Source organism: Trichechus manatus, unplaced genomic scaffold (genome assembly GCF_000243295.1).
Source record: "Trichechus manatus latirostris isolate Lorelei unplaced genomic scaffold, TriManLat1.0 scaffold00088, whole genome shotgun sequence".
NCBI classification, from domain to species: Eukaryota; Metazoa; Chordata; class Mammalia; order Sirenia; family Trichechidae; genus Trichechus; species Trichechus manatus.
In genome coordinates, this window is record NW_004444024.1 from 4,562,491 (window position 1) to 4,585,089 (window position 22,599).

The 22,599-nt window shown below is 39.8% G+C and overlaps 1 protein-coding gene across 1 annotated transcript; it reads left to right on the forward strand.

Moving 5' to 3' along the window:
* Positions 1–1,180: 1,180 nt before the first annotated feature.
* SPCS2 (signal peptidase complex subunit 2) lies at positions 1,181–19,914 on the forward strand. Its single transcript, XM_023736566.1, has 5 exons — positions 1,181–1,302; positions 11,473–11,556; positions 12,156–12,316; positions 13,728–13,862; positions 19,569–19,914. The coding sequence occupies exons 1-5, from the start codon at positions 1,189–1,191 to the stop codon at positions 19,753–19,755; spliced, it is 681 nt and encodes a 226-aa protein (XP_023592334.1). The 5' UTR covers positions 1,181–1,188; the 3' UTR covers positions 19,756–19,914.
* The last annotated feature ends 2,685 nt before the right edge of the window (positions 19,915–22,599 follow it).

Sequence of the window (22,599 nt, forward strand, 5' to 3'; positions counted from 1 at the left end):
ATACCAAAACCAGGTAAAGACACCAGAAAAAAAGAAAATTACAGACCAATATCCTTCATGAACATTGACGCAAAAATCCTCAAACTGGAGGCAGCTAATGCCAATCTGTAGTGCTTCCCAGCTACAAAACACACACTCACTCACCCACCCACTCACACAAAATAATGCTTCTTATCTGCCTACATTTACTTGTTCCATTCCTTTGGCCTATCACGTTTCTGTCCCTCTTTTTTGCCCAGCTCATACAGATAGCTGTCCCATATCTCTCCCTCCCCATGTTGACCAGCCTCTGTACCTCAGGCCCACCTCTTAATGGAGGCACTCTACCACACTGTATTATAATGCTGCTCTAATTCTTACTATTTCCTTTCTTCTGGCGCCTTAAGGCTTCTTTTGCTGCTCTCTTTCTACTTATTCCAGTTGTAGGGTTAATGTTTTGATTATGGCCCTTTCTTCTTTTTGGATATGTGGAATACCATGGGTTTTGATGTCAGAAAAACCTGACTTCGAAATCGGGTTCTGATACATGCTAACTGGCCTTGGCTACGTTCTTCATCTGGCAGGGCTGTTAAGGGACGAAAAGAGAAGATGGATGTAAATGCAAATACCACACTGCCGGGCACTCAGTACGCACTTAGTAAACGTGAATTCTCTATAATACGAAAACGTTACTAGCAGCTAAAATGACAGTCATTGGAGAGAATAATCGGTAGTGCAGTAAAAGGGATAAAAAAAGGCTGAAGGACAAGGTCTTCCCCGCCTCCTTGGAAACGCTACACCTGGGGCGGGGGAAGACCCCAATTCCTCACGCAACCTAAGTTTCCAGCCACACCTGCCTCCGGCGTCGCTTACGCCTCCGAGCCGTCCGCGGAGGCGACGTCCCGGTCAGGCGGGATGCGCGCCTGCGAACCTCCCGGGGATCTCGGAGCCGCTCCACGGTGGCGCCGGCCACTATCTTCCCCACCCCTTAGTAACCGCGACGCAGCGCTGGCCGTGTAGGCGGCAACCGGCGGCAGGAGCTTCTAACTACAAGTCCCGGCACACCCCGCGGCCACTTCCGCTTGCAAACCCGCGTCAGCAACCCGGAACTACGTATCCCGATGAACTCCTCGAGGCGCGTCACGCCGTCCGTTTCAGCCAATCGGCTTTGGACAAGTCGGTGGGGAGGGTAAAGCAGAGGCAGACAAGATGGCGGCGGCGGCTGCACCGGGTGGGAGGAGTGGTGGCGGCGGAGGCAGTAGTGGGGCTGGCGGTGGCCCCAGCAGCGGGACAAGCAGTAACCGCAGTGGCTTGTTGGATAAGGTGAGGAGCTAGCTTTCGCGGTCGAGGTTGGGGGAGGTCCGGGAGGCGGTGAGCCCACCTTTACGTCCCCCTCACCTTCTGCGGCCTCTATGGGGGGCACCCTCGCTGGCCCGCCGTGGGAACCCGACAGGCACTTGTAACCCGCAGTCTCCACACACCTGAGATCCAGGCCCTCTTAAGATATTCTTTCCTTCTCGTAAGTGTTCCTGGGTTTTACCGCTGCCCACCATAGCTTCTTTGGATAACCTGATATTCCCACATTTTAGTGCCAGTCATCGCTTTTCCCCCTTGGTGCTGGGGGCTACTGTTAAATGTGCCCATTTCACAGACGGGGAAAACTGAAGCCCGAAGGTGTGAAAGCAGTTACTCAAAATCAGTATTCCCCAAATCTCCACCTGCCCCACCGCATCCTGGGCGCAACTACGGATTCCAAACCTTTCCTTGTACTTGTGCTTACTGAACTTTCTATCACCATATGCTGAATACTGAGACTATTTATTTGAGTATTGACCTCCGCTACTGGGCTGGCAGGAAGGAATCCTTGAAGATTTATCTTTTTCTTCTCGACTTCCCCGAATTCTCCCCCACCTGTCACCAAGTGCACTGGGTAAATTGGATCTTTTTTTTTTTTTTTTTTTCTGAAAGTCGTTTCCTGGGGGGAGGAGTTTGTGAGGAAATGGGTAGTGACTGCCAAAAGGTATAGGATCTCCTTTTGGGGTGATGAAAATGTTCTAAAGTTGTTTGTGGTGATGGTTATACAACTCTGTGAATATACGGTACACTTGAAATGAGTGATGAGTATGGTGTGTGAATTATATCTCAATGAAGCTGTTACACCAAAAAAAAAAAAAAGTTTGCTGTAGTATCATAGCCCAGAAAAAGATTTCAAGATGTCATCTAATGCAGTTTAGTCAATTAGATGTGTAATGTCATCTAATTTTACTAAAATTTATTTTGTTGTTGTTGAGAATATACACAGCAAAACATAAACCAAGTCAGCCGTTTCTACATGTACAATTTAGTGACACTGTACATTCTTCCAGTTGTGCAATCATTCTCACCCGCCTTTTCTGAGTGCCTCCCCCATTACATAAACTCACTGCCCCCTAAGATTCCTATCTAATCTTTTGAGTTGCTGTCATCACTCTGATCCCATATAGATAATTCTTGAAAGAGCATGATGTTCAAAGCAGACATTTTTTACTAGTTTAGCTAAACTGTTGTTTGGTTTTAAAAAGCAAAGATGTCACCTTGAGGACTAAGTTGCTCCTGACCCAAGCCATGGTATTTTCAATCACCACATTTGCACGCAAAAGCCGGACAATGAATAAGGAAGGCTGAAGATGAATTGATACCTTTGAATTATGGTGTTGGCAGAGAATATCCAGTATACTATGGACTGCCAGGAGAACAAACATATGTGTCTTGGAAGAAGTATAGCCACAATGCTCCTTATAAGGGAGGATGGTGAGACTTCGTCTTACATACTTCGGACATGTTATCAGGAGGGATCAGTTAATGGCGAAGGACATCATGCTTGCCAAAGTAGACGGTCAGGGAAAAAGAGGAAGACCCTCAATGAGATGGATTGATACAATGGCTGCGACAATGGGCTCAAACATAGCAATGATTGTGAGGGCCCAGGCCGTGTTTTGTTCTGTTGTACACTGGGTTGCTATGAGTTGGAACAGATTTGATGGAAACCCTGGTGGCGTAGTGGTTAAGTGGTAGGGTTGCTAACCAAAAGGTCAGCTGCTCGAATCCACCAGGTGCTCCTAGGAAACTCTGTGGGGAAGTTCTGCTCTGTCCTGTAGGGTCATTATGGGTCGAAATCAACTCCACGGCAGCAGGTTTGGTTTTTGGTTTTTTAACAACAACATTGTTTGGTTTTAAGAAGACTTTAGGGGATATTTTTGGTTTAAGTTTTAAAGATTATCTCAGGGCAATAGTTTCAAGGGTTCATCTAACCCTCATAGCTCCAGAAAGTATGGAGTCCATGAGAATTTGAAATTCTGTTCTGCAGTTCCCCCCTTTTGATCAGGATTCTTCTCTAGAATATTTGATCAAAATGTTCAGTAATGGTGGCTGGGTACCATCTAGTTCTTCTGGGCTCATGGCAAAAGAGGCAGTTTTCATGGAGGCAATTAGCCACACATTCCATATCCTCCTCGTATTCCTGACTCGAGGAGTGCTGGTGACACAGTGGTTAAAGCGTTTGGCTGCTAACCAAAAGCTTGGCAGTTCAAACTCACCAGCCCGCTCCATGGGAGAAAGATGTGGTAGTCTGCTTCCATAAAGATTTATAGCCTTGGAAACCCTATGGGGCAGGTCTTCTCTGTCCTGTAGGGTCCCTGTGAGTTGGAGGGCAGTGAGTTTTTTGGTTTATTCCTGACCCTTCTTCTGTCGATCCAGCTGAATAGAGATCAATTGTCATGCCTTGAATGGCCTCTTGCAGGCTTTTAAGACCCCAGGCACTATGTGTAAATTGGATTCTTGAGCCTGCTGCCTGCTCATGTTTGTTTCTTCCTCCACTCTTTTTTTTTTTTTTTTTTTTGTTACTTCGAGCCTAGAAACAAGGGCTTTAAAAAGGAAAACTCTTGGATTGGCCCTTCTTGCCCATTGTGCAGCATCTTGGAAGAAACAGTACTGGTTCTGCGTGGAGATCTGGGTCCTAGCATTGACTGGTTCTGCCTCTAATTAACTGTGTAACCTTGAAATATGCTGCCATCCATCTGTCTGTTTCCTCATTTGTAAAATGAGGAATTTGGCTTTAATGCACTCTAAGGTGCCTTCCACTTCCAGTAGGGTCCTGGGCCAATTTGCTAAAAAGTGTTAGGCATGATGTCCTGAATATAGTTAAACAGTCAGGATTTTTGACTTGAAAACAGCTTTCAGACTTTCACAGTGCCTGACATATGGTAAGTACTTAAGAAGTGAATATGTGATCATATGGAGGGATTCAGATCCACATCTTAGGGCAGTGGTTAAGCGCTCAGCTACTAACTGAAAGGATGGCAGTTTGAGCTCACCAGTTGCTCCACGGGAGAAAGATGTGATAGTCTGTTTCCATAAAGATTTAAACAGCCTTTAAAACCTTACAGGGCAGTTCTGCTCTGTTCTGTAAGGTCACTGTGAATCATTGGTTTTCAGTTATATGGTTCTCACACTCTTGATCCCTCTTAAGAGACAGGAATGTGTTCTGGGGGTTGGAATGGTAAATTGCTCTAAGACGTGAGTCTTGGGAATTGATATCATTTGCTGCACAAATCCTGCCTTCCTGCTAGGTGAGCACCGCACAGTCCTCAAGTGTTGTGTGTTCACCCTATCCCACTAACTGCTCTTGCTATTCCCTCTCTTTGGATTATCACTAACAAACATTAAGCAAGGGCATTCTGCTAAGGCAATGATTACTGAAAAGTACGTGGCATTATTGTGTTGTTGAAAGAACCTGGACTTGAGGGTCATAAGATTTGGACTTTGAAGTAGCTCTGCTACTTTCAAACTATAGGAAGCCTGGCAAGTCAGTTACCTCACTAAACTTCCCTTTCTTCATCTGTAATATTAGGGTTGCCGGCAGCTACATCACAGGGTTATTGGGAGACTCATATGAGACTATATATGTGAATGATCTCTGGAACCTGTAGTGTCCGATATAAATGTGTGATGGTGGAGGAATAAATCAAGAGTTCTACTGTCAGAATTCACTCAGTGTAGCTGAGGAGTTGGAATACACAAACATTAAATATATTTAAGGAAGTATATGGTGTATGCCAAATGCATACTTTTAAAAGGAAGTTCAAATGAGAGAGAGAATGATCCCTGAGATCTAAATAATAAGGATGAGGGCCCCAGGGGAAGGTGTCATGCCTGAGAGTGGAGCTGGGGCCTTATCTTTTGAGAGAGAAAGGGAAGACACACCAGGTAGAAATGTATCCTTAAGAAATGTAATAAGTAGATGTAAATGTACTTTTAGCTTTACCTACCCACTGCTGTCGAGTTGATTCTGACTCATAGCAACCCCATAGGGATTCCAAGGCTGTAAATCTCTATGGAAGTAAACTGCCACATCTTTCTCCCTCGGAGGCGCTGGTGGTTTCAAAATGCCGACCTTTTGGTTAGCAGTCGATCACTTTAACCGCTGAGCCACTTTACCTAAGCAGATGTGAATTTCTGCTCAAATGAAACTGACTTTAAGAACAAAGCAGTTCTACAGACTTTCTGGAGCCGTGGGGCTGATGAACCCCTGAAACTACTGCCCTGAGATAATCTTTAAAACTTAAACCAAAAATATCCCCTGAAGTCTTAAAACCAGATAATAGTTTAGCTAAACTAGTAAAGAATGTCTGCCTTGAGCATTATACTCTTTAAAGAACTATCTCTGTGGGATCAGAGTGACAACAGCAACTTGAAAGATTAGATAGGAACCTTAGGGAGCAGTGAGGAACAACTCAGAAAAGGAGGGTGAGAATGATCGCACAACTTGAAGAAAGTAATCAGTGTCACTGAATTGTACATGTAAAAATGATTGAATTGGTGTCTGTTTTGCTGTGTATAGTCTCAACAACAACAAAATTAAAAAAAGCAATTCTTATACACAGATGTTGATGGTGCCAGTGTTTCTCAGATAGTGAGTTGACTGGCTGTAGTGATAGGTAGAATCAGTTTGAGGAGGACGTGGATTGCTAAATTAAAGAGCAGAAAGCTGTTGAAGGTTTTAGAGATAATGTAAAGTGATTTTAGGAGATTACTCAGGTGATTTGGAGAGGTAGAAATTAGAAGCCTTCTAATAAGGTCATATGCTGTATTAAAAAAAAAACAAAAAAACCTGTTGCCCTATATGATTTAGTAAAAAAGACAAATGTGAGTTTTAGTGCAGCATACTAAAAGCTGCATGGCCTTGGATAAGTTGCTTAATATTACTGAGCCTAAATTTCCTTATGTAACCAATGTGGATGCTCATGCATGTTATAGGTTTGTTTTGAGGATTAAATTGTATAATACTGGTAAATGTTCTTAGGAAGAGCAATGAATGGCAAGATAATGAGAATCCCAACCAGAGTAGCAGGAGTAGGCAAAAGGCCTGACAAAGGAGCTCTTGACAGAATTAACCAAGAAGTGAGGGACAGGAGAGAGAATACAGTAAAAAAACTGTGTAGGTGCTTTTTTAGGGGGGCAGGGAGGACTGATTTCAGCTTTAGGTTAAGTTGTTCCCCCTCTGAATTCTCTAGCACTTAGACTGCACATGGGAATTAAGCTGTGAGTTAATGTGACATATTGTCTTATATTGTTCCAACAATTTGTATTTGTCCAATTTCCTGTGAGGGATTATTATAGTTCTCTGTAGTGAGTAACACAGAATAAGTCTTTGCAGCATTGAATTTAAAAGACGAAAAACTTCAAATCTGCACTTCAGTCTCCAGAAACAGCCTTAGACAATGGTGCCTCTAATTGCCTAAAAACTGAAGATACTGTGGGACAGAACATGGGAAAAGAATGTTAATCCTCACTGGAGCAAGACGCTTTTGCTCTGTTGGAATGACAGGCTGTTATCTTTAGTAAAATGTCTTTAATTTGATTTGAGGGGGGGGTTATTTTATTTCTTGCAGCTATATTTTTAACTTGCCATAAAGAAATGTAAAAAAGAGATGCAAATGTACTTTTAGTTTTACCTAAGCGGATGTGAATTTCTGCTCCTATGAAACTGACTTTAAGAACAAAGCAATTCTTGTTTCCTGATCTTAAGTAGATATACACATATAATCTCACAGCCTCCATCACAGGATAATTTAATTCAGATTATTGTAGTAAGCTATTTTTCCCAGAATACATCCAGGCATTTTGTTCAACATGGCAGGCTATAAAGAAAAGTTGCTTGCTTAATTTGTTCTGGCTATTAAGGTTGATTTGTGGTATTAAACCATGCTTTCCAGCAGCTATATCCAGACTCTTTTAACCTCATACCTGAATTGTGGTTTCCTGGCTGGGCTGTTGCTTGATCTTAAAACACAGCTTTCATATATTAGTAGTTGAGAATACAGGCTCTGGAGCCATGCTGTCTGGCTTTGAATCCTGGCTCTGCTGCTTAACGAATGTATGTTCTTGGGCAAGTTAATAAATCTCTTTGCATCTCAGTCTCCTCAACTATAAGGTAGGGATAATAATAATATTTACCTTATAAGGTGATATCTGGCACCTAGTAAGCACTCAACAAAGTATATATAGCTGCTGCTAACTAGCCAGTTATTCTGAGCATTAGCCTCCTTAGATAGATATTTTTCGTTACATGATTTGAAGACTGTCTATGTCAGACTCCCTTGGTATTAGTTAAAAAAGATTTATAGACCTCATCCCAGACCTGAATCAGATTCTTAAACTATTCTGCTTAATCAATAGTGGTTTCTCTAAAGTGTTTAATGAAGTGACTTTAGAGCTCATTTGTTCCGCCTCATTTTATAGACATGGGCACAGTTGGAGAGAAGAAGATGAAGCAACTTGCCCAGGACACACAGTGAGTTAGTAACAGTTCCAGAACCTGGCATCTCCAGTACTTAATCCAGTGCTCTTACCTTACTCAGTACATTGTCTCCCATACCAGAGTGGGCCTTGTGCTATCTGATATAGTAGTGGGAAGAACATCTGTTTTAAGGTTGGAAGGTCTAGGCTCAGGCCATGTCTTTGTCACCCATTAGCCGTGTGCCTTAGGTCATTTGTCCTCTTATTCTCCTTGATGGTATGTTGGCTTGCCAGATTTCTGGCTGGCATACTTGTACCTTGTGACCCAGCTCTGTCAAAGCAAATGCATGATTTTATGGTGTTTTGTGTGCGTGTGTGTGTTTGTGTGTGTGTGTCTGTCTGTCTGTCTGTGCCTGTGTTTTAAGAAACAAGATCCTGGCTTTTTAACACTGTTTTGCAAATTGAGCTTTAATAGCATCTCAAAACTTACCATTTTTGACTTCATCAAAATTAAAAACTTGTGTGTGTCACAGAACACTATCAAGAAAAAGATACCCAAAGAATGAGAGAAAATATTTGCAAATCCTATATCTGATAATGGTCTAGTATCCAGAATATATATAAAGAACTCTTACAACTCAATAATAAAAAAAAACTCGATTTTAAACAGGGCAAAGAATTTGAGTAGACATTTCTCCAAAGAAGATATACAAATGGCCAGTAAGCACATGAAGAGATGCTTAACATCAGTCACTGTTGTTATTGCTGTTAGGTGCTTTCAAGTTGATTCCAACTAATAGTGACCCCATATGGCAGAGTAGAACTGCCCCATAGGATTTTCTGGCCTGTAATCTTTATGGGAAATTGCTAGGGATTTCTCCTACAGAGAATTAAAAACAGGTGTTCAAACAAAAACTTGTATATAGCATGTTTATAGTCTGTTCACAGCAGCATTATTCATAATAGCCAAAAGTGGAAACAACCCAATGTCCATCAACTGATGAATGAACAAACTAGTATATCCATACAATGAAATATTACTTAGCCGTAAAAAGGAATGAAGTGCTGATACATGCTACAGTATGTGTGAACCTTGAAAACGTTACAGTAAGTGAAAGAAGCGGCTGGGTGGGTGAGAAATGCAAATCAAAACCACAATGAGATACCACTTCACACCCATTAGGTGGCTATAATAAAGAAAAATAATGTGTTGGCAAGGATGTGGAGAAATTGGAATGCTAGCACTGTTTGCTTTGAAATGGGCTAAGATTTTTCATGCACACAAAAGTGGGTGATGCTCCCATCTCTTCAGAAATCAAATTACAGACTTTCTTGTGGTTCATGTAATTCACTGGAAATGTTCTTATTCCATTTACTGAAGATTGCTTTTAGGTACTAGGCAGTGGAGTTAGAGCTGAGGCTATTTCAGCACATGCTGTAGTGACTACTGCATTTTATCCCTGAAAATTGCCAAGAAGTTATCTTCTGTGAATTGTAGAGGCAAGTTTCTTTTCTGTGATGTTCTGTAGGCAGTGATATGTGGCTGAGTTTCTCTGAGAATACATTTGCTCTTTTTGGAATGACCTGAAATTTTAAATGGCTTTATCACACAAGTAATTCAAATTCTCTTGTGGGTTCTGGCTGTAAAGCTTCTTTCTTTTTCTTGCCGTTATCAAAATGAGATTTACTTGACTGAGGGTAAGTGAGCTGTTTAGCTAGAAAACTCATTAATTTCTTCTTTGTTCAATTTGTATTTTTAAAATTAGGTATCGTGTTTGATATGTAGGCAGGTAGGCCATGAGAATCAATATTGCAACATGCTGTTGTAAAATCATTACTCGTTTTTATAAGATACCAGAAGGAAAAACAAAAAAAACTTGATCAAGTTTTAATCACTTAAAGTATGATGATTTTACTTCATTGGGCACCCCCCCAAACACAGACTTCATGTGTGTATGTAATAGTATAAAAGAATCACAGTCAAGAAAAAAAAAATAGTTTAATGAGAAACTATTTTGTTCTGTAAACCTTCACCTGAAGTACAATAAAAAAAGAAAAAAAAACCAAGTTCAGTGAAATAAATTTCTACATTCCTTTAAAATCTTCTGAGTTGTTTTTTTATAGATGTTTATTCCGTCTCTTTGATTTCTTCTATGCAGTATCTCTGAAACTGTGCTCAGTTAGATAAATATGAGGCTCTCTTCTCTTTCCTTCAGTAAAATAATCCATTCTAAAGCCAGATGAATTTTGGATTGCCTCCTGGTTTATCTAAAGTATAGTATTTGTTCACTTGATGTAAAAAATCAAGAGTTGGCCATATTGTGATCTATAAAAGGCAAGTTTATCAGATTTTTTGTAGCACCCCGTTCCACTTAAGCTATGTTCACCTAATCACTTGCATTTGAGAAAATTTCTGACTATGTAATACATTCACATGGTTAAAAATTAAAAAGGCATACATCTGAGAAGTCTTACTCCCACCCATGTCCCTCTACCTTTACAGGATATCTGAATGTACCATAGTTTGTTAAACCAGTCCTCTAGATGAGTCCTTGAGTTCCTTCCAAAGTTTTAACTATTATACACACTGCTCTAGTGAATAGCCTTTTATATTATTTCGGATGTATGCAGATACAGAAAAACTCCCAGAATTGGAAGTTGAATCCAACATGCTAAATTGACTTCCTGTCATTGCCTACCATTTTGAATGCCTACCAGCAATGTATGAATCTTACCTCTAAATAGCACACACAGTCTTTGGGAAACTTTCTAAACCTCTATAAATGAGGGAAATTGAAGCACAATTTGTCCAAAGTTACATAACTGACTGATGATGGGAGTGGGTCTAGGACTTGGTTTTTAGTTCAAAATTTAGTATTCTTTCCAACAGACCATACTGGATTTGCCATCTTAACTTACAACAAGCTGGTAAATTATAAGACCTGTTAGCTAACAGCATTGTATTAAAGGAGACCCTCCCCATTTGTTAACGTAGGTTCACGTATCTATGTTTTCTGAGTCTTGTAGTCACAGAATAAAAGGATAAATATATGGAGTTCTTTTCTATACCCATATTTGGGTAAAATGGGAATAGGCTATAGGAGTTCACACTATAGTTCTGCAGCCCATGTAAGTATCTGGTTCTGGGCTTGTAGATTTTGACTTCTTAGCATGGTGACTGGCAGCATCACATGAGTACCCCATGATTCTGGTTACCTAGTCTCCTTCAGTTTCATTTTTTTAAAATAATAATATTTTATTGTATTTTTGGTGAAAGTATACACAACAAAACAAATTCCCATTCAACAATTTCTGCATGTAATGTTTAGTGATATTGGTCACATTCTTCAGTTTATATCAACATCCTCATTATTTCCATTCCAATTGTTCTATTCCCATTAATAGTTTCACTGCCCCACAAACTTCTCATCTATGCTTTAGAGTAACTGTTGTCCATTTGGTCTCATGGATAATTTTTTTAAGAGTGCAGTTCTCAAGGGTGAAATTCTTTACTTTTTGAGCTAATCAGCTTTCTAGTTAAAAGATGCTTTCAGGTCAACTTCCTTTTTTTTTCAAGTGTTTTGTCTTTCAGATCTTCAACATCAGAAGAGAAAGAATAACTTATGTGTATTTAAGGATGCTCTTAAGGAAGTAGTTCATTTTATTTTCAAGAAAATGCCATTCTCTTGATCTACAACTGTTTTGTTTCTTTTACAGTGGAAGATTGATGATAAGCCTGTAAAAATTGACAAGTGGGATGGATCAGCTGTGAAAAATTCTTTGGATGATTCTGCCAAAAAGGTGCTTTCATGAGGAAGAGTCTGTTGGCGTGTATACAGCTGATAGCCCAGCTAGAGAATCTTTTTCTTTTGTATCTTTAAATGACCTTAGTTTTCAGTGTTAGAAATTGAGCCAGAAAGCAGTATTTAAAATTCTCACAGTACAGTATAAGTAGGGGAAAATGTGTTAAAATATAAACGTTAGCTATCTGAGGCTCTTCCTCAAATTCTCTAATCTGTGAATTACAGAAAGCTGGTAATTTATTGTTTTTGAGGTTAATCAGCCTAGAGCCTAGAATGTTGAGAGAAGCTTGGGCATTCGTCCATGTTTGCTCATCTTTCCATTTAGAAAGGGAAAAGAAAATTTTAGCTGCATACTAGGGGAAAAGTTGAGGATTTAAAAAAATAAATGTTATGTGAGGAATTGATGAACTTTTTTTCTGGGGTTCTTTGTAAATGAATTTTGTTTGTTTGGAGTGGTAAAATTGCAGTTGGAAAGAGCTGTCAGGTAGTTTATATAATTCTTAATATAACTTTTATCATGGAAATTAAGAATAAAAGCAGGTACCAGGAAGGGAAGGGAGCATTCTTGTTAACTTGGTTCCTTTTTCTTCTCACTAGGTACTTCTGGAAAAGTACAAGTATGTGGAGAATTTTAATTTAATTGACGGTCGCCTCACCATCTGTACAGTCTCCTGTTTCTTTGCCATAGTGGCTTTGATTTGGGATTATATGCACCCCTTTCCAGAGTCAAAGCCTGTTTTGGCTTTGTGTGTCATATCATATCCTTTCTTTATGGTCAGGTTTGTCTTCTAATGACTGTTTCTTAAAATCTCTACCGACACTCCTCCCTGCAGAAAGCGAACTACCACTACCTGAAATATTTCTAAAATCTCCACTTTGGGGATTTACCTTTAGAAGCAGTTGCAAACCATCTAATAAAGTGTGTCCAGTGGTTAAGAGCTCAGCTGCTAACCAAAAGACTGGCAGTTCAAATCCACCAGCCACTCCTTGGAAACCCTATGGGACACTTCTAGTCTGTCCTGTAGGGTCACTATGAGTCAGAATTGACTTGATGGCAACGGGTTTGGCTTGTGGTTTTAATCAAAAGTGGTATTACCCAAATTGATCCCAAATTATATTCCCCAGAATTGGCACCATGTGATGCTTGACTCCTTTCAGTGATCTGATAAATCATGCCAGTGATGAATTTTTTCACAGTTGAGGCACTTTCCACAAGAGTTTCAACGATAGCAACATTATTACACATATACGGCCTCCCAAGAGAACTAAGTTGATGGTACTTCATTTGTTTGGTTATATTTGTTTAGAACAAAATAAGAAAAGAATTTTATATAGAATAGTAGTGACCACTATTGTCAGTGTCTTCTGTGTGCTATGCACTCTTTATATGCACACTATCTCTCAACCTTATGACAGTTCCAAAAAGTCAATATTATTTCCATTTAGAGGTGACGATACTAAGACTTGCGGAAGGTAAGTAATTTGTCAAGGTTACACTGGTTAAAAACCAAGATCCAAATCTAGGACTACCTCACTCCAAAGCCTATATACTTCGCACTATACTTTATTGCCTCTCCGTTTCATAAAATTTAAATAATACAATGTACACAAAACTGACACATAGCAGGTACTCAGATATAGTAGCTATTAATATTGTCAATAACTGAATATGATAATAAGCCTGTACATATAAAAGAAGTAGTTATTTTTATAGTAATACTAATTGAAGTCACTTTTTTTTCTTTTAATGACTCTTAAATTGGTTAACTATGATCAAGTCCACTGTGATCATTAGTTTTATTTTTGATAGAGAAATAAACACAATAATAACAGAGTCTTGATAAACTAGGTAAAGGGATCTTCTTACACGTTTTGTCCTTGAACAGCAAAGAAGACAGCTAGTTGATGCCCTCTTATTTTATCCTTTTTTTTTTTTTTTTTTAGATATTCTTTGAAGAATTAACCAGATAGAGCCTTGCTTCTCTTGGTACATAAACATAAGCATGAAAATGAAATAACTAAATTTGTAGTGTTTTTACAGCATGACAAAACCGACTCGTTCTGTAGGACTGTCATGAAAGTTTTCATAGCCCTTGATTGTCAGTTTGTGGTATTTCTCTTTTGTTCTATGTGTGTATTTGTGTGTTTTTCCCTTAACTTTATTTGAACCTATTTTGTGATGATGGGGATCCTGACCATTTATACCTCATATAAGGAGAAGAGCATCTTTCTCGTGGCCCACAGGAAGGATCCTACGGGGATGGACCCTGATGATATTTGGCAACTGTCCTCCAGTCTCAAAAGGTATGACTATCCTCACAGATTCTTAAATTTTGTTGTTGGAGTTTCCCTGGAATATTAAGTCATTATCAACAGCAGACTATTGCCTGCCTACTCTGCAGATACTGGCGCTAGTCATAAAATGAAGAAAGGAAAATGAATGATCTAGAAGGTTTTTCCTAGCAGTGCATTTCTGAGATTGCATTATCACAGAAATGCTCTGAGAATGAACTGTGAGAGAAAGTACTTTGGTGGAATAATGAAGAGTCTCTTTTTTTCCTTGTGGCCAATTAACTCAGCCATTTAGAGTATAGGACTATAAGGCCAAAGGTGCGAGGTCAGTTATCTTCAGAAAAACCCATTAGCTCACTCTGTGAATCCGGTTAAGACTCTCTGGAGCATTGGACTAGGCAACTCAGAAGCACAATTCAGAGTCTGTTTATCACCAGCAGTGGATATAACTGTGCAACCAACATATGAGGTCTTTGTATGCACCCAGAGCTGGCTTCAAATTGCAGCTTAGTTTCTTTCTAGCTGTATGACCTTTGGTAAATCGTGTAAGCTATCTGAGCCTTAGTAGATCTGAAATGACCCCATAATAAGGTCAAAAATAACTCTTAGAGTTGTTGGGAAGATGAGATACCAGTTACAAGAATCGCTAATGTTTATTGATTACCATATAGCAGCTATTATTCCAAGTGCATTATCTCATTTAAGTTCTAGAGCAACCCATTTTCTAGATAAGAAAGCAGGCCCTAAGAATTTAATTAATTCTTCTAGTGCCATACAGCCAAAAGTGGTATAGCAGGAATTCCAGCCCCAGTCTGAGCACATGTATAGTTCCTAGCATATAGTAGGCTCTCAGATTGTAAGTACAGCTATTCATACACATGAAGGTAAGTATAACATCAGCTATTCATACACATGAAGGTAAGTATAACATCAGTGTCAGCAGGCTCTCTTGTTGCCAATTTGTGAAGATGCCTGTGAGGAAGAGGAGGAACAGACATTTATTCATTCAGATTTTTCAGCTAAGTTCTTGCTTGTCTCAGCTCCCAGCTGCCCTTTCGCCTCAGCCATCATCAATCTACACTGCCCAGCAGGCCACCAAAGCACAGTTGCAGAATTCCAGATCCTAGCAACATCTTAATTTTGTTACTTTCATTCTGATTTATGTATTTTGACTCATAGTTGACTGATCCATTTCTAGGGTTAGGCTTCTCTGCTGTTTTTTTTACCAACTGCCATGTTGGTGCCTGTAGAGAAGAAGAATCCCCGCCCCCCACATTAGAGAGTAATTTTAGTAGTTTAGTAGTGCCTGGTTCACATGTCTTGTTCTATAGCTGCCAGGCCACATGATGTGAAAATGGTAATGAAAGATTTCATAGACTACTAGCTGCCACCTGTAAACTTCTTTATCACAAGCTGTGTGACTCCCTTCAAAAGTCTTCAATTCAGTTACTGCCCAGCACATCTAGTATACTGTCCAGAGTCTTTCAACATCTGTCTCCCAATGACATCTCCAGCTTTATTTCATACCCCTTCCAAAAGGGACCTACACATTCCTACTCTAGCAATATTACAGAATTTGCAATTTGCTAAATTCTCGAGGTTTCCAGTGATTCTGTGCCACTGCACATATTTTCTCAGGATTGAATACCTAGCTAACTCCTACTTGTCACTTCTTCTAGGAAGCCTTCCCTGATATACCTTGGTCTAGATTAGTTACTCTTAGGTATTCTTAAGAGCATTTCATGCTTACCTCTGTTAGCACAGGTCACGTGGTACTATAATTATTTACTTTTCTGTGCCTCCGCTCAGCTTCCCCAAAATTGTAAGCTTCTTTACTATTGGCTATGCACTAGACCCCCAAGCCCAAAGGTAGACACTGGCTTATTTACCTGTGGGTCCTCAGAATCTGCCCAGGGACTGGCACAACTTAGATTTGCAGAAATTTTTGTTGGGTAAGTGAGTGAAATTCACCTGGACTAGACTGCACCTTGACTGCCTTATCAGACTCTGCCTCCAGCCAAGTCATGGTCAGCCACCCACAAAATTCCTTGTAACATAGTCTTCTCTTTGAACATTCCTTTCTTTTTTTTTGCCGTAAGTAAAACCTGACTAACCCCTAAGGACATGCTCTCCTTATAGACTTCAAGTGGTAGCTGATTTCTCTCACATAGTCTTCTTACTACTGGTACTGGCGGTACCTCTTCTCTACAGGCCCCTACTTTGAATGGTGTGTTACCACATTTTGCCACCTCTCTTCCTCCTCATTGCGGTTAAATACAGACCCATGGGTCATTCCCCCCCTCGTTCCTTGAAGATAGCTCCTGGCTCATTAGCACTCTCTAACATAGCTTCTTTCATAAGTCTTGGTGATTTCAATATCCAAGTAGGTGATTATTCTAGTACCCTGGCTTCTCAGTGTATCTATTTCCTCTCCTCTAATTGTCTGATTTTCTGTTGTGTCTTAGACACTTATTTTCACCATCATAACTTAGCCCTTACGATTACTAATAACTAATTATTTTCAATAATATCAGTTTTAAGTATCCCACTCTCTGACCTTCACTTCCTATTTTTCTGCTAGTTTATCTCGTGGTAAATAACGGTTCTTTGGCCCCAGTGGCATCTATAATTCATTGAGTCAGTGTACTACCTTTTCACTGTCTTTCTTCCCTTTCATTATCCAGTCATACCTTCTCCTCTATTCTCAAACCTTCTACACTTCCTCCCCCACCTTTCCTCTCAGCTGATGACCTTGCTTCTTTTGATGCTGAGAAGATTGAAGCAATCAGAAGTCTCCCATCATTACCCACCTACTTGCATCAACGCTCATTATACTGTCCCTTCTTTCCCAGCTCCTATCTAAAGCCTACCCTCCATTTGCCATTAGATTCTATGCCTTGTTGATTACTTGATGTTTTCCCTCTGTTGGATCATTCCCTCTGGCACACAAACATACTGTAATTTCTCCCAACTAAAAAAAAAGTTTCCTTTCTCCTTATTTTCTTCATACGACCTTCCCATTTCTCTGCTGTCGTTTTCCTCTCTTCGCATTACCTTTTGGATCTGCTCTTCATTCTTTCCTCATCATACTTGACCTATTAGCAGCATTTGACACAGTTGATTACTCCCTCCTTGTAACGCTTTATTTATCTTTAAACTAGAGTTCCAGGATACCCTACTGTTTCTAATTTTCTTCTTACCTTAATATCTGTTCCCCAGTCTCCTTTGCGATTCTTCATTTCCCCTTTCTCTAAATTTGAAATACCACCAGGCTTATTCCTAGAACCTCTTCTCTGTCTGTATTCACTCCCTAAGTGGGGTCTTATCTAGATTTTCAAGACTTTAAATATGATCTATATGATGAAGATCTCTAAATATATATTTTATCCTAGACCTCTACTTGGAACTTAGATATATATCCCAATTCTCTATTAAACATTTCCACTTGGCTCCTAATAAACCCATTGCTGTTGAGTCAATTCCGACTCATAGTGACCCTATAGGACAGAGTAGAACTGCCCCATACGGTTTCCAAGGAGCTGCTAGTGGATTCGAACTGCCGACCTTTTGGTTAGCAGCCAGCCTCTTAACCACTGTGCCACCAGGGCCTCTGGATGCTAATAGGCATCTCAAAATTAATATGTCGAAAACCTAATTCCACTATCCCTCATCCAGATCTGCTCTTCCCAGTTTTCCTATTTTCAATAAATGACAACTATCCATCCTTCCAGTTGCTCAGACCAGAAACTCAGGAATTTTTTATTCCTCTCTCTCCATCCTTCCTTTAGTTAGCAAATCCTGTCAGCTCTACGTCTGAATATATTCAGTCTGACCACTTAGCCATTTTTACTGCTACCACCATCTCTCACTTAGATTACTTTATATAGTGTCCTAATGGACCTCTTCAGCTGCTTCCCCATCCATAGTCTCTTCCTAGCACAGCAGGCAGAGTGATCCTTTTGAAACATAAATCAGATCAAATCAGGCTTCTGCTCAAAATCCTGTCACTCAGAGAAAAAGCCAAACTCTTAAGGATAGCTTAGAAGTCCAGATGTATCTGTTCTCTGCACCCCACACACATATGCAAACACATCCCTTATCTCCTTTAGTTGTCATCCTTTCCTACCCCATTCTGTCCTCGGTGGCTCTTTTCTGTTCTTCAGACATTCCTGGAATGTTCTTGCCTCAAGGCCTTTGCACTTGCTGTTTTCTCTGCCTGGAATATTCTTTTTCCAGATGGCCTGTACTCTCGTCACCTTTAGGACTGTGCTTAAACATTTTCATCTTAGTGACGGCCTTCCTGCCCACCATGTTTACAAGAACCTTTTTTTGTTGTCTGCCCCTCACACACTAAAATGAAAGTTTCAAAAGGCAGAGATTTGTCTGTTATGTTCACTGCTGTATATCCTTAGCATCTGAAATTGCCTGACACACGTAGGTGGGGCTCAATGAATATTTGTAAAATTAATGAATAACTGTTCCTAAAATGTATCATCATCATATCATCAGATTATATCCTGTCATCAAAGTCAGGTAGCTGCTAATGAAACTGGGCCCAAAAGTCCAAAAATTCCCATGGTGTCAGCAGTAGTTGGTCAGAGCTGGAGAAAATCTTTTGAAGTGTTTGAAGTTAGTGGCTAGACCAATAGTTTATTGAGGAGCTGTGATTTTCTGAGCACCAGTTATGTTGGGTCCTGTTCTAATCATGACAGTAATCCTGAAAAGTAGGTGGTAGTTTTCCCATTGTACATATGCAGAAACAAAGATATAAGAAAATGCTTCATCTAAAGATAATACCAGTTTAACGACCCACTAAATATACCCTAGCTGAATGGAGACAGAAATTGAGGAGGGGGAGTTAGCTTGCCAGAAGTTGGTGTCATTAAACTCTCTTGAATGGGTGGAGATAGTAAAGGTCTTTGAGGCACCTAAAGGTGTAGCTAAATAATCTTTGGAGTACATCTAGTAAAGTGATCGGCATGCAGCATGCAAGGACTAAGCACCTGGAATGGAGGACCATCCTTGAAAGTAAGGGTCCTTTATTCATTAGTAAAGATTTGATTGTCTTCCGTGTGTCAAGCTAGGAGCAGAAAACAAGTAAGACAAACTCCTTGCCCTCAAGACTCTTCCAGTCTAGTAAAGAACACAAATACACAAACATCATTTCAATAGATGATCTTATTGATAGAGATGAGGGCCACTGATAGCCTGAGGGCATATCATTAGTCCTGGCATATGATTGGCACTCAGTATTTGAGCTGAATATTGATTGATGGTGCTGTGGAAGACAAAGGAGAGACATCTGACTCAGACTGGGAGAGTTGAGGAAGATTTTCCCAGAAAAGTTTATGCCTAGTTATAGTATCAACAAATAAGAACTTGTCAGATGTGATAGGAGAGAAGAGTCTGCTAGAAAGACCCTTTGAGCATAGAGCAAGTGTAAAATCCAGAGGTGAGAGAAGATAGTTCATATGACTTAACAGTGTATGGTCAGGTGAAGGAGGTACACAGTAATTAAATCAGGGAAGACATGTCAACACTCAAGAATCTGAACTAGCGTCATGAAGGCAGTGAAGTGCCCCTGGGGTTTTTAAAAAGCATAGATCTGTGTGTTTGCTACATTACCAGTACCCAGCTTAGCCCTTTTCTTGCTGTGTTGTTACTGGTTGAATCTCTGACTGTGTTTGGTTAATTTGTTATCTTTGCCCTGGTGCTTAGGTTTGATGACAAATACACCCTGAAGCTGACCTTCATCAGCGGGAGAACGAAGCAGCAGCGGGAAGCTGAGTTCACCAAGTCCATTGCTAAGTTCTTTGACCACAGCGGGACACTGGTCATGGATGCATATGAGCCTGAAATATCCAGGCTCCATGACAGTCTTGCCACAGAAAGAAAAATAAAATAGCCAATTCTAAAAGCAGACATCTTTCTGCTGGATTATGCTAAATTATGGAGTGGCAGGGGGAAGAAACAGAACTTAAAATGGGTAAAGAATTGTTTAAAAAAAAAAGAAAAAAAACATTTTTCCTGAAATTTTAGTCCATTCTGGATAAATAGAATTTTCTAGCACAGATATGAGAAGTTGTAGCTCTGATGTCTAGCTGTAGCCTCCTTGATTTGCTCATTGTGTTGTTTTGATCTGCTCTTCTGGAAAAGCGTTTTTGCTAAAAGCCATACAGACTTCCTCCTTCATACCTAGCAGTACTTTATATAATGTAGCTTCGTGCCATGCAACATCTGACGAATCAGCTTTTGTTTCTGCATTAAAACTAACTTTATTAACAGATGACAAGATAGTGTATGTACAAAATCTTAACAAATTTACAAAGGCTGTGAACCAGCTCTATTTATTTTTTATCTCTCTTGGGAGAAAGTTTCACACATTGGGAAAAGAAGAGACTCTTTCCAGATCCATTTGTAAACAGAAATAACTAAAGATTAAACTGTTGTTTCATAGAAGAGGTGCCTGTGGTTAATGAAAGTTCATGAAGGTTTTATTTGTCTGGCTTCAGTAATTTGAAATGAGCAATTGTGCATGAGTGTGCATTCCCCCGCACCTACAAAGATGCAGTAATAGTTTTAAGAGTTGAGGCTCTGGAGTCTTAATGGATATGAGTTTGAGCCCTGGTTCTGCCACCTTCTGTCTCAGATTTCGTTTATAGCTAGACTTTGACTCTGACTTAGTATGTTTGTGTGCATGTGTGTGTGTGCCTGTGTGTGCATGTGTGCATAGAGTCAATTAAAATCAGTCTAAATGTCAACATTTAGAAGTGAAATAAATAGCAATGATTATAACCAACAGTAATAATGAGAATAACTTAGGGACCATGGGCAGAGAGTCAGTGCCCTTGTCTTTTCTAGACTTCTCTCTCTACTGATTTCCTCCTACATAATTACTCATTGTCAGTCTCTTTTATTATCTTCTTATTAGCTGTTACTCCTTTAGTTCAGAGGTCATAAACCCAAATGCCCAGATGATCTAAGCAGGTAACACAAATGTTTGAAGTCTCAGGTACAAGAAGTCAGGGATTTGATGAGGGCTGTGGTGAATAAGAACACTGCTTCTCAAACTTTGTAGTGAAGGACGAGCTTTTATTTATTTCATGGACCTACACCTGTCTGTGTTCTAGAGTGCTTGTCAAATAAAACATAAAGGTTGCTGGTTGGAACTCACCCAGTGGTGCTGTGGAAGAAAGGTCTGGTGATCTGCTTCCATAAAGATTGTTGTGTGCTGCTGAGTTGATTCCTACTCATAGCAACCCTATAGAACAGAGTAGAACGGCCCCATAGGGTTTTCAAGGCTGTAGCAGACTGCCACATCTTTCTCCCATGGAGTGATTGCTGGATTCAAACCACTGACATTTTGGTTAGCAGCCTAGCACTTAACTGTGGGGCTACCAGGGCTTCTCTCCATAAAGATTACAGCCAAGAAACCCCTGTGAAGTAGTTCTACTCTGTAACACAGGGGGTCGCCATGAGTCGGAATTAACTTGAAGGCAACAGGTTGATTTGGTTTATAGCTAGATTAGGACAGTGGGATGTGGGTTTGTAATCCCTCTGGTGCTCTGCTCTTCTCACTTGGTATATTTTCCTCAAGTGATTTCATCCACTTCTCTGAGCTCCAGATCCTTTTTCTAGCTGTATATTAGACATCCTTGTCTGAACATTGCCCAGATACTTTAAACTTAAGCTGAACTCACTATATTTTGTTATGAACCCCGTTTCTCTTCCTCAGTCCCTCTCACTGCTAATAACATTACATATACCCAGTTAGCCAAGCTGAAAACTTTGAACTGCTCCCTCTCTCATGTCCTCCAGGTTCAGTCACCATATCATCTTTATTTTAACCAAAATATCATCCTACTCAGTCCCTTTCTGTCCTATTGTCATATATTAGATCAGAGCCTGGTTGACATCATTATGCCTTTGACTCTTTTGCCCTCCACCTAGACTTTTCTTTCCTACTTCTGTACCTGGCAAATCCTTATTTTTTCTTTAGTCTATAATGTCTTTTGTACTATTCTAATTTTCCCAGGCAGAATAGTGACTGTTGCTTCTATGCCTGTTTTTTTACAAGCCTGTATTATATCGCTATTGCTGTCTAAATATCCATCCATTTATTTGACAAATATTTATTGAGCATGTACCATGTGCCAAGCGCTACTCTAGATTCATGGGATACACACAAGTTCTTGCCTTCGTGGAGTTTACATTCTAATAAGGGGATACAGACAATACACAATAAATAAGTAAATAACATACAGTGTGTCAGATGATGATAAGGAAGAATCAGTTTTTTAAATTGTTAACCTGTTATTGACTTTACTGGGTTAATTCCTGTTACAGCAGCTGTTCCACTTAGGAGTTCAGGATACAACTTCTTGTGTATGACAGCTTTCCTTCATACACTATTTTTTGTGGGTGTGTATATATTTGACTTGGGGAGACTTTAAAAAAAGCTTTTTAATTTGCTTAAAACAAACCTTATGCCTGTTACATTATGTGCTCTTAGCCAATTAAAGAAGCCAGTGGCATTTTTAGTTTTATATTGTGTATGTTTACCACTAGTATATTCCTCTTGATTTGTTTGTGCCCTTTATTAACTGCCATTTTCTAAAAATTTTTTTCAATAAAAGGAAAGATGTGAAAAAATGGAGTCATAGTAGTCTTGATGGAAGGAATAGAGCAACAAGTGTTAACAGTCTTATTATTACAGATTCCTTTTGTTTCCGGAACTCCCAGCTTCCCA